The sequence below is a fragment of the Neophocaena asiaeorientalis genome, unplaced genomic scaffold, assembly GCF_003031525.2.
Source record: "Neophocaena asiaeorientalis asiaeorientalis breed wild unplaced genomic scaffold, Neophocaena_asiaeorientalis_V1.1 scaffold540, whole genome shotgun sequence".
Lineage (NCBI taxonomy): Eukaryota > Metazoa > Chordata > Mammalia > Artiodactyla > Phocoenidae > Neophocaena > Neophocaena asiaeorientalis.
In genome coordinates this window covers 5,364,939-5,377,277 of record NW_020172141.1, presented here as the reverse complement: position 1 = coordinate 5,377,277, position 12,339 = coordinate 5,364,939, and the positions used below count along the sequence as shown (strand labels likewise).

At 56.5% G+C, this 12,339-nt stretch overlaps 1 protein-coding gene across 2 annotated transcripts in view; it reads right to left on the bottom strand.

The window, feature by feature from the left end:
- ATPAF2 (ATP synthase mitochondrial F1 complex assembly factor 2) overlaps nt 1-12,321 on the bottom strand; it is a 12,982-nt gene extending 661 nt beyond the window's left edge. Inside the window, exons 1-7 of one of the 2 annotated variants that reach the window (XM_024753194.1) lie at nt 12,050-12,321; nt 6,427-6,474; nt 6,040-6,185; nt 4,944-5,041; nt 3,459-3,539; nt 1,808-1,920; nt 1,348-1,463 (exon numbers count right to left, since the gene is read on the bottom strand). In XM_024753194.1, the coding sequence (XP_024608962.1) occupies nt 1,348-1,463; nt 1,808-1,920; nt 3,459-3,539; nt 4,944-5,041; nt 6,040-6,185; nt 6,427-6,474; nt 12,050-12,182 (735 nt within the window). In that variant the 5' untranslated portion in view covers nt 12,183-12,321. The remainder of the gene's footprint in view (nt 1-1,347; nt 1,464-1,807; nt 1,921-3,458; nt 3,540-4,943; nt 5,042-6,039; nt 6,186-6,426; nt 6,475-12,049) is intronic. The other variant, XM_024753204.1, reaches the window with a different exon arrangement.
- Between the last annotated feature and the right edge of the window lie 18 nt (nt 12,322-12,339).

Below are 12,339 nucleotides of genomic sequence, written 5' to 3'. Positions count from 1 at the left end.
GGGGGGGGGGGGGGGGGGGGGGGGGGGCAGGCAGAGCAGGCACTGTGCTCATGGGTACGGCCACACGTGCATCTCCCCCAGAGGCCTGACCTTCCCACGGGGAGGCTGACGTGAGGCAGTCTGCAAAGTGTCACCCTCCATGAGCTGCCTCACTGGGCAGGGCTGTAAGTGCCCTGGTTTTGGGGGGGATGAATAAACCAGCCAGGGCCACACGGTCGCTGCAGCCGGGCTCCTGGGGGAGGCCGGGGCAGCAGAGGCCGGCATGTCTATACTGGGCAGGGCTGCAGACACTCTCTCCAGGAGGAGCCCTGTCCTGAGCATGGCTGTCAGTGCGACTCCAGCCCACCCTGTGGGCCCCTCCCTGGCCAGGGGCCCAGAGGCGTGGGCCCCCCACCCAGGAACTCGAGATCTACCTGCATTTCAGGTGGCCCAGAACATCTGAAGGGCGTTTTATACTCTGAGAGAACTGTTTTGCGGTGGGTGGAATGTGAGGTTCAGGGAACGATGGCCCCGCTCGGACCCCACAGCCAAAAGTAGAGCCCGGACTGGAAACCAGGCTTCCTGGCTGCCGCCTCCAGGCCCAGATCGCCCTCTTCCCGTCCAACCCTTTCTCACACCAGAGAGTAGCCGGCCTCTCACAACACAGAAGCAGTTTTATCCCCTGGCATTTTCCTGAGCGGGTGACTAGACGAACTTGGAAAATGCTGTCATTACAAAAGGGTTTTCAGCACGCTAGGAGCCAAGTTGTAACAGCAGTTAACCTTCTGAGGCTGGAGAAGTGACAAGGGCACTGCCGAGAGCACCATCATTCTGAGTTAAAAGACGCAAACGGCAGTGCAGCAAAGCCTTATCGATTCTGAGCCCCCTGAACCAAACGCGCACAAGCAGCAGCCCCGAGGGCCCGCCGTGCGCACGTCCGGGTGTGCAGGCTCAGCCTCCTTCTAGAAGCACCCACGCGGCCCCTGCTCATCTTGAGGGGCCCAGCCTGCAGCTGTGCCCGAACCGGCCTGAACCTCCACCCGCAGAGGGGGGCTCCGAGACCCGCCTCTGGCATCATCTCAGGGGTCGCCCGCGCCTCGGATTCCTCCTGTGCAAGATGGGAAACAAGAGCCCTCGCCCGACACGGTGCTGAGAAGAGGCGGCGAGGCGGTGAGGGAGGGCTGAGCAGCACAGCCGTGGTTTGCTACCGTTGTGATGCGACGACACCTCTACGGGCCTTAGCGTCCGGGCTCCGCGTGTACACGGCGGGGTGCCCTTCGGGGAGTCTGCCTCGGGCCTTAGCGTCCGGGCTCCGGGTGTACACGGCGGGGTGCCCTTCGGGGAGTCTGCCTTGGGGCTGCGCCTCACCTGGAAGGCCTCCTCCAGGCGCGACAGCAGCACAGCCTGCTCCACCGTCAGGTGCAAGTCGATCAGGCCCAAGGTCAGCACCATGGACTTGAGCTGGCTCACCACAAACTCAATCCCTGCAGGGACACAGCCAGGTCAGGACCCGGGGCCCCCGTCCCACACGGGGCAGTCGCCAGGCGGGGGACAGAGCCTTCGCCACACTTCTCAAGGGGCGCTCTGCTCTCCCTCGGGGATCCCTGCTCTGCTCCTGCCTGGGGCGGGCCCTGGCCCGTCAGAGCGAGCACTCCACCCCGTGATCCGAGCCAGGCCAGGGAGACCTGAATGGAGACTCCTGACAAGGGGAGAGCCACGTCCCCCAGAGAGGGTATGAACCTGCTAGCCTGTGGACCAGGGGACAGGTTAGCATGACAGCCCTCCACCCCCAGCCCGTCCTCCCTGGCCAACAGGAAGCACCACGCACCTTGTAGGGCCCACGTGTTGTAAGAGGCCAGGTGGCTGACCAGCACCTCCCGAGTCCGGGCTGGGATGCTGGGCCCCACGATGCTGGTGGAGGAGCCGATCTTCACGCCGTATCTAAAAGGAAGAGGCTGCATGTCTGTCCGTCCTGCTGTGCAGCCCAGCTTCTGCCCAGAAGCAGAGCCCCAGCCTGCTGAGCACACGTGTGCCCCTTCAGGGGCCAGCTGGGAATACGGACAGCACCTGCCGCTGCAGTCAGTGGCCTCCTGACCTAGTAACCTTCTGTCACCAAGAGCAGAGGGCAAGAAACAGCTCTGGATGGAGGCAGAGTTGGCAAGTCAGGAAGCAGGGGGTCACTTATAGCTCCTGAAACTCGAATTCATTGGCCTGAACGTCCATCAGAACTATGGGCTGCCTGCGTTTCAAACCTTTGCAGAAAAGTCCTCACATATGAGCCATAAAAGACTTCTTTTAAATATTGTTTTCTTTACAATAGTTGTGTATGTCCTGTATCAGGCAATCATTTTTTCACACATTTATTAAGCCTCTACCATACACAAGGCACTGTTTTTAGTCTGGGACACGAGCTAGCTTCAAGAACGACACATTTTCAAGAACAATCTTAACTACATAAAATGCAGGAAAAAAAAATGCAGGAAAAAACAATGGAATAAAAGCAATTTTTGTAATTTCCTCTCACATATCACTGATTTTTCCTATTGGTTTAGAAACAGTCTTTCCGAAATTTCCAATAGTACAAATGGAACACAGGAAGCGGCCACGTTTTCCTGTAATCTGCTACGGGTGAGAAATTTCAACTGCCACAAAAAGCTGACAATTCTGTACCACAGCAAAGGCCTGCAGGCACCAAACTACTGCTCCATTTCACTGCACTCCAAAATGGCATCGCATCTTTGCAGTTCTCACGTGGCATCTAGTCGTTCGGTTCTATCTGATCCTTCAGCACACTGGCTATGCCTCTTACTACAAAACCCAAGGATGCCGACACATCGTGGGTGCTCAGGAAATGTGTACAGATAAAAAACGCTATGCCAAAACCACTCCATGTACGCACACTTACAAAATACTGTGGTCAAGGGAGCACAGGGTCAGAGCCCTTTGCGAATCCCCTGGGAATGAAATGAAACTGAATCAACTGTGCCATATCAATGGCCTGTTCAATTCTGCACGAGAGTCTTCCTGCCAAGAAAAAGCACTGGGCATCATCAATCCCTGGAAACCTCCCCCCCACAGGTTCACCTGTCCAGACTTTTCTCCATGTGTGAGGATCACACACGCTGCTTTGTGATTGTGTATACGACTGTACAGCAACTGTGACAACGAGCAGGGCGGTATCTGCCAATGCGAGCATTCAGTGTGTGCCAAGCAGGGTGCACCACTTCGCGTACACCTCCCAACACCCTGGGAAGGGAGGGATTATGAGCCTCACTCACAGACAAGGGAGCTCAGAGAGATCAAGTCACTAGCCCAAGGTCACACAGCCAATGGGGGAAGAAGCACTGAACAGCATTTTCCCCCAAGGTGGCCCTGTCCTGAGTCCCCTGGGTGCTCTGAACTCAGAACGCTGACCAGCTCAGGGCCTCGGCTGTCCAGCATGGCCTGGACCCTGGCCTGCCCAGCGCTGAGCGGCTCACCTCCTCTCGGCCCAGCCTATGACTGGGTCCCACTCGTTCCTCTGCAGCTCCACCAGCGTCTCTGGTTCTTCCACCCTGCAGCTAATTCAGTGCAAAAGCACCTCCATTAATAAAAAAGTACAATTCTTTCATCCAGCGACAGACACAGATACACAAAACGCAACAGCAGACCTCTCCACCCCCTACCCCCGCCCCCACGCCTTTCCCCTAAAGCAGTGGTTCTCAAAGTGTGGCCCAGGGCTCACCCTGGACCTTGCTGGAAATGCGCATCCTCAGGCCCCACCCTCTGGGGGTGGAGACCAGCAGCCTGCAGCTTCACAAGCCCTCCAGGGGTTCTGCGTAAGTTTGACTTTGAGACCCACCGTCCCGAACACCCCCAGTTATCGACAGGTCACTGCTTGCAGTGCTGTCCTGGTGCTGCCCTCAACACTAACACTGTCCCCAGACCCACACCCCCTTGGTCCCAGGATGCTGCGCCAGAAGCTCGGTCACTCATCCTGCCTGCCAGCCCCTCCCAAGAGGCGGCGCCCCGGCCACGGGCCAGCTGCCTGTCTGCCCACGTGCCTCCCAGCCACAGATGCAGCCGCCAGCGGCCCTGCCCGGCACCACCGACGCCAGGCCACACCACTGTTCTGACCAAGAGACAGAGATGAGGTCAGCTGAGGGGAGCTGAGCTGCAAGGCCTCCTGGGATGGAAGCCTGGGGGTGCCGGGGAGGCCAGGCCGGTGTGAGCAGAAGTGGCAGGGAGGTCACGAAGGTGCGGGGAGGCGGCTGCCCAGGGGAGAGGAGTGGCCCCCAGGGCAGAGGGGGCTCCCAACCGCAACTGCTCTCAGTACTGGGATGGTCTCCAAGAAAACCCCCTTCTCTGAGCTGGGCTGGAAGGGTACTCTTCCCTGTAACCAAACGGTCCCTAACGCAAACAGCGCGGACTTTCCACCAGCAGTACCAGCGGCCTCTGCAGGGACACCTCTGTCCCCTCGCCCCAGTGCCGATTTCATGTGCCATCCTGGAGGTACCCGGGTGTCGGAGCATTCGGGCGGCAGACGTGGGGATGCTCGGTTATTCCTTCCACTTCCTGTCAACATCCCCGACCCACCCGCGAGAGAACCCAGGCGCAGGGAGGATGCAGACGAGGAGGCTGGCCGCTGGATGCCAAGGTCGGGCCATCCGTGACCCAGCGGACAAGTGAGAAGCAGGCGACCTACGTGAGAACGTGCGGTGGCCGGACATGACCCCCTGGGTCCTGGAGCCTGAGAGAGCTGCAGAGGCCACTAGCCTATCCCGCCCCAGGCCAGGGGACAGCTGCTGGCTGTGGGAGAGGGCCGGCCCGACGCTGGGGCAGCCCGTGCCCTCCCGCCTGGGGTCTGCAGAGCAGCTTAGTGCTGAGGAGGTAAGGGCCTGCCCTCTCCTCCACTGAGAAGGCTCCAGGCAAACAGCCTGAGGGACTCGCTCAGGCCCCGGGGAGGCTGCCCGCACGTCCATTACCAGACGGTGTCAGTGTCCAGGAACTTTACGGCTGCCCAGATGAGCTGGTCCTTGTCTCGCTGGGTCGGGTTGTCTAGAGACGTGTTGCACAGTGTGGTCTGGATCAAAGGCAGAGAGAGAGCCCGTCAGCACAGCCAGCCCCGAGGACACTGCCCAGGCCCCAGGAACAATGAACTCCCCCAAGGTCTCAGTCTCTGTACTACCAGGCTCTGCAGTGTTTAATTCAATCCTCACCACAACCCTTTCCAGGAGGTTCTATCACTGTAACCGTTACAGAGACGTGGGAAGCCAGGCCCAGGGAGATCAGGTCCAGCGAAGGCAACGTGGAGGCATTCCTGGATCCGGCTGAGAAGCTCACCCGCCAACTCCCCGACGCCTCAGAAAGCAGGGGACAAGCCAGCCAACCCAGGGGCAGGACGGTTTTTCCAGATCTGCCTTGTGGCCCACAGGCTGCTGAGCTACCCGAAGGCTCCGTCTGCAGCCCGTGTCCCCTGTTCCCTGGACACTCCAGGGGAGCTGGCACGCGGGCAGAGAGGCTGAGAAGCCTGCCTGGGGCCTGGGTCCATGTGCCGGGAAGCACAGACTCTCGACACATCGTCTGGTCCCATCCTGACCACCACCCACTTTTCAGGGTGGGGACCTTGCCCAAGGGGCGGCAAGTTGCCCAAGGTGACCAAGTGGGCCTCTCCCCAGCTGCTCCTCTAGGGCCTCAGGGAGGCCAGCTTCTCAGGGAGGGTCTGCACCGCCACCAACCCTGCTGAGTGCGAACTGAGCTGAGGCCAGGCTGGCTACGTGCTGCTGAGGAGATGGACAGCAAGCATGACCAGCATGTCCATGACCAGCACATGACCCAGACCATCACAGACCCTCAGAGCTGACAAAACAAAGGAACGGCTGCCCCAGAGGGAAATAAGAGAGCTGGCAGCCAGGGAAGGATTGTGTCCCGAGACCCAGGGAGGAACCAGGCCCTGGGGGTGGGGGTGGGGTGGGTGCCCACAGCCCCCAGGGCCTTATCGAAATCGGGAGAGGATCCCTAATTCTGCCCGGTGCCCCACGAAGCCCATGGCAGCCTCGGGCACGGGCTGCGACCTATTACCAGGTGCATGGTGTATGTCTTGATGGTGTCCTGCTGGGAGTCCCACTCAGTGGCCACAGCGACGGCCAGGGCCTCGCTGGGGACGGTGAAGAGCTTGGCTTGGGGAGTCCTCAGCTTCCTGTGGTCCAGATTGATCTCAAAGCCAGCTTGAAAGAACAGGTGAAAACCTCTCAGGGGCTAATAAGCAGAATCGAGTGACCACCCCTATATTTAGCTACTTGATTCGGTGCAAAGACGCCCCGAGATCCTTCTGGGGGGTGGGTGGCTTACAGAAACACACCCGACGAGAGCGCCAAGGTCAAGCTTACCGAGGAGCTGGCTGGAGGTGAAAAGTGTTTCCACCCATTCACAGAAACAAAAGAGGCAGTGAAAAATCCAGACACTCACCTTCACCCTGTGAGATGCTGACATTCTGATAGAACCTCTTCCTTTCTGCTGGGAAGATTTTTCAAAAGCACAGTTTAAAATGCTGTGGAGACTCAGAAGGAACCTGTACCACCACTGATTCTGACTGACCACCCCGACTTCCACACAGCACCCAAGGGTCTCCCCACTCCACATGGATCAGTGGCTTCTGAGTAAGAGGCTAGGGGCAGTAGCCCCGCCGACACGAGACTGGAGGCCCCTGCATCTGTCTGGAGGCCTCGGTCGGGGTGCCCAGACGATGTCCAGCATGTTCTCCAGCGCCTGGCTGGGCAGCGAGTCCAAAGCCAGACCAGGCAGGAAGTGGGGGGTGGGGGGATCTGAAGGCTGACTCATCCCTGGGGGAGGGACCCCCCCCCCCAAGGATGTGGCAGAGAGCATTCTGCCACACGCCCCACACGGCCATGGGGAATGGGCCCAAGAGACCTGGCGGTCAAAGAAAGGACGGAGCAGAGACTGACGGCACAGGCTGAACCTCCCAAAGCTGCCGGGACAGCGATGTCTCCCACGAGGGGGTCTTCTTACCTCTGCCCCCCTCCTCTGTCCTGGCCAATTCCACCTCTGTGCTGATCAGAGATGCCGGCCAGGTGGGTTCAGGGCTGCGCTGAGGGGAGGGCAAACTCCAGTCTTGGAGCAAACTTGGTGATGACTAACCCCCTTCCAGGGCAGGACTCAAAGCAACCCTGCCCTCGAGGCATGTACTGTCTCGTGGGTAGACGGACACTAAACCCAAGAAGACTTATCTCCTCTGGGCCAAAGGAAGACGTCCAAGCAGCCAGATGGCACCTGAGAGCTGCAGAAGAGCAGGGCAGGCCCAACCGTGCTGATGGCTTTCAGAGTGTGAGTGTGTGTGTGTGTGTGTGTGTGCGCCCACGATGGCTGCAGAGGCCCACATCTGGGGAGGAGGCCGGCAGGTCCCAGCGAGGAGGGTGGGGGAGCCAAGTAGGGGGTTCACACAGGCAACGAGACCAGGATCTGGAAAATTCACTTGGCGGGATCCATGCTCCCCAACAATGTCAAAAGATGGAGGTTTTCTCCCTGGACCCTCCAAGGTCTTGGGTCTCATAAGACAAGTCATGAGATTAGGAGCCTGTGAAGCACCCATATCCTCAGTGACAGAGGGCGAGCTACCAGCAATGGAAACCCCATCCTTACAGGCAGGAGACAGGCTAGTCTTGTAGGATCACACAGAACAGGTCTATTTTGAGTATGAATCACTCCCTTTACAGAACGTCTGTTTCTGTGGCAAAACCACACTTGGTGCCTTTTAAGTGACAATTTTAAGGACTATGTAGATACAAAGAAATGGGTATGTGAAAAAGCATTGAATTTTAAAAGCTGCCACAAGAAACCAGGCTATATGAGCGGAGAACATTAACGAGCTGCTCCTGTGAAGAGTGCGGAACTGGAAATCAATGTCCACTGGCTCCCTTTCTCCTGCGAGGCTGCTTCAATACGTAGAAAGAAACAGGCGATTTTCTGTGTCACTTCCCCGGACACTCCTCCTCCTGTCCCAGGCTTCACAGACCAGTGAGTGATCCTTCTACCAGCCTTAATTTCCGGGCTGGCCTTTCCTTTGGAAAGACTCAAAGCCTCAGAACTGCAACCACCACGGTGCACCAGGAACAGCGGACGTGCCTTCCCAGAGCTGCCTCAATACCTTTCTCTTTCTAAACAGTGCCACCTGGCGGGCCTTAAGCCTTAAAGTTAGATTCTGACTCGGGGTCCCTCTACCCATAATCCTGGGGCGGCTGTGACAGAGCGTTTTCAAGTTTCAGAATTCTTTGGGCCAGCTATATAAAGAACTTTTGCAATTCAATAATAAAAAGACAACCCAACTAAGAAATGGTCAAAGGATCTGAATAGACATTTCTCCAAAGAAAATGTACAAGTGTCCAAAAAGCACACGAAAAGATGTTTGACATCATTCATCATCAGGGGAATGCAAAGCAAAGCCCCGACACACCACTTCACACCCACTAGGATGGCTATGACCAAAAAGACAGATGTTGGGAAGGAGGTTGAGAAACTGGGACCTTCATACATTGCTGGTGGAAATGCCACCTTGGAAAGCAGGGTGGCAGTTCCTCAGAAAGTTAGGTACCATTTGATCCAGCAGTTCTACTCTTAGATACCTACCTGCCTGTGAGAAACGAAAACATATGCCCACACAAAAACCTGTACTCAAGTGTTTACAGAGGCATTCAGAACACCAAAAGATGGAAACCACCCAAACGTTCACCAATGGATGACTGCATAAATAAGACATGGTGTGTCCCTACAACGGAATGTTATCAGCTGTGAAAGAGAATGGAGTACTGACACATGTCACCCCTGGGATAAACCTTGAAAACATGCTGAATGAAAAAAAGCCAGTCAAAAAAACCACATTCCATTTATATGAAATATCCAAACTAGGGAAATCTACAGACACAGAGAATAAAGCAGTGGCTGTCTAGGCCTGGAGGCACTGAGGGGGTACTCGGAGAGCGGTAGCTAACGGGTACAGGGATTCTTTGGGGTGATAAGAATGTTCTAGAATCGATGGCTGCACAACCCCTTTGGGTATACTGAAAACCACTGAGTTGTACACTTTCAGTGAGTGAAATGTAAGTGCATCACATCTCAATAAAGCTGTCAAAAAATCCTTCAACGCACCTCTTTTCCAAATTGTTCTAGCATCCAGAGCAGGGGCTGGCACACTTCTGCCAAGAGCCAAATAAAGTATTTCAGGCTTTGCAGGCCATCCAGTCTCTGGTGCAGCCAGCCAACTCTGCACTGTGGTGAAAGCAGCCCTAGATGCATGTCAGTGAATGAGCAGGGCTGGGTTCCAATAAACCTTTATTAACAAAAACAGGTGGCAGGCCGGCCTCCTTATCTACAGCATCTGCCTCAACCCAGCACAAGCAGCCTCCGAAGACGGGGCAGAGACTGAGAAGCTAAACCACTTGTGCAGGCGACAGACAACTTGTAAACAGAGGAGACCCCCAGCCTTGCCCTCACCGGTGTCGTCCTCAGCTGGACAGGCAGCCTCTCCGAACACCTTCCCCTCTAAGCGGCTGACGGCTCCGACAGCTGGTACGGGGCTGGACGCCACACAGCCCGGTGACCCTCTCCTAACCCCCTCCTTGCCTTCCGACAACCTTCAATGGCACAGCTGTCCCTAAGGAGCCAAGTTCAATCTACTTGCCTCTCCAAGTCTTCACGGAGAAGCCACCACTTGGGTTTAACCTTCCACTCCTCCAAAGACGCACAGACGCTCAGGTCGGAAAAGCAGAGCGCTCAGGTCGGTGCGAGACGCTCCGTCCCACTGCTCGGCACTCTTTCACCCACTCTTATCTTCCTCCACGTTTGACTACCTACCAAGAGCCGAAGCTAGCAAGTCTGCAGTAGAACGGGACAGGGGCAGGTCAGTGCCACCATGACGGCAAGTGGCACCCACCAACTGGATGAACCCTCTGATTGAGGAAACTTAAGGGAATTCCTGAACGTGTCCCCTTCGCTCGTGTGCTGCCTCCCTGGGGTGCTGTAAAGGAAAAACAACGCTCCCGTTTTCCTTTACACACTCACACAGATACTATGCTCCAAACGTGGAGGGGGGGCGGTTAGGGTTAGGGATCCCTACCGATCGGATACCACTGATCAACTCTGAGACACCAGCTGAGTGTCTTACAATTGACTCAATTCTGACACTACCCGCCTGGAGACAGCGCAGGATCCCACAGATTAAGGACTCAGTCTTACAAGAGTTATGTCCTGCACGATAGCTTGCTAGAGCAGTTGATGGAACTTAGGAGAACAGTTTGCTTACTAGAGTACCAGTTTACTACAAAAGGATACAACTCGGGGACAGGCAAATGGAGGAGATGCGTGGGGCAAGGTATGGAGGAAAGGGTGCCGAGTTTCCATGCTCTCTCTGGGCACCCTCCCTGCATCTCCACGTGTTCCCCAACCTTGAGGCTCTCCAAACCCCATAGTTCAGGGGTTTTATGGAGGCTTCATTGCACAGGCATGATTAAATCACAGGTAATTAGTGATCAACCTCCATTCAATCTCCAGTCCCTCTCCCTTTCCCAGAGGTCAGAGGGTGGGGCTGAAACTTCCAACCCTCTAATCAAGTGTGTTTGGTTCCCCTGGCAATCAGCAGCCATCCTTAGGGGCTTTCCCTAAGGAAAAAGTCACCTCGTTAACATACACTCAGGTGTGGTTGAAAGGGGCTTGTTATGAGTAATAAGACCCTCCTTTCACCTTTATCACTCTGGAGCTCTTTTAGGACAGAAGACCGACTATTTTAACAAAAGATTCTCCCATAGCTCTCATTACTTAGTAAGCTACAAGGGTTTTAGGAGATGTGTACATCTCATCTTCTCATCATCTCATCATAAATCACACGGTCACAGATGCCCTTCCTTCTTCCCCTTTACTGGCTCTTCATGGATCACCTCCAGGCCCTTCACCTGGGCCCTGACAGGTGAGTTCTCTGCTCCCTGCTACATCCATTCCTCTTCCCTATTTGTATAAAATTATGGAACAGAAGGGCGCTCAGAGACAACCTAGCCCTTCAACTCACAGACGAAAATGATGTCTAAACGAAGCAGTCACATGCCTAAGATCACACAGCTCCTGGTTCAGCAGCATCAGACCCCAGTTATGTGCTTCTGCCACGATGCCAAGCTGCCTGTGGAGCTCTAGATTTCCTAAAGCAGGCAGTGTCACAGCGAGCTCCCTCACCCGCTGCCACCTCTGGACGTGTTCCAGCCGCCCGCGTTCCACCCTCCCTGCTCCTCTACACCGAGCTCCTTCTCGTCTGTCAAGACTCAGCTTAAATGTCCTTTCACCCAAGACCCTTTCCAGACCCTCAAAACCCCCAAGATGGGAATAGGTGCTTCTTTGTACCTTCCTCACACAGGATATAGGCTATTGTTTAACCAGGGTGTTATAACCTTCTGCACTCGACACTGAACATCACCTAGGTAGAGGCTACGTCTCTCTTGAAGACAACGGTGCCTCCCGCCCTCAGCACATCAATACTGAGTGACTGGAAGGAGAGCTTTACTATCTTCACTCAACGGAGTCACTCCCACTCTTACCCCTAAAACCTCTCCCCAGAAGCAACGAAAGAGCCACTACCTTCTCCTAAGCCTCATCTGAGTCGGAAGGGGAGGAAGAGGCACGGGGTGTTAACTCCTTAGCAGATGGCAGGGGTCGTGGGAAGGCAGTAGGAGGAAGGGTCAGGACAGCTGCAGAGACAGCGGCCGGGATGGAAGACTGAAAGCCCGGGCTCCAGGTCCCTTCGGTGCCGGGTCGCGGGGACACAGAAAGCAGCCCGGCAGACCGGCCTTTACCCCGCAAACCTCTCAGAGTTTGCTCTTCTCCATTGGGGCAATCCCGACCCAGAACCCGAATTTCCCCGCCTGAAAACAAGGATGACTTCTGCTTTCCTAACAGAAGAGAAAAAAGCCACACGTGCTAAAGAAAACGACGCGCGTGCGCCCTGGGGCGGTCCCTGCCCTTGCCGGGGCTTCCCTTCCGACCTGTGACCCTGTACGGCCAACTCCTCAGCCTGCTCCGCCCTGGCCTCCCTCACCTGCTGGGGGCGCGTAGGCCCGGGCGTGGGCCGGGGGTTTTGGCCCCAGCCCCGTGGAGGCGGTGAGGCCACCCCGGGGGCAGTTCAGGAGGTGGCGACCCCCGCCCCGCAGCCGGAGGCAGCTCCTCCACATCGTGCGGGGGCCTGGGAGAACGACCGCGCGAGAACTGAGCGCGGGGAACACCGAGCGGAGGGACCGCACGCTGCGCACTCGGGCCGCACGAAGCTTCTCACCGGCGACCGGAGCTTCTCACCGGCCGCCGGCGTCCTCAGCCTCCCTGGGCGCCGCC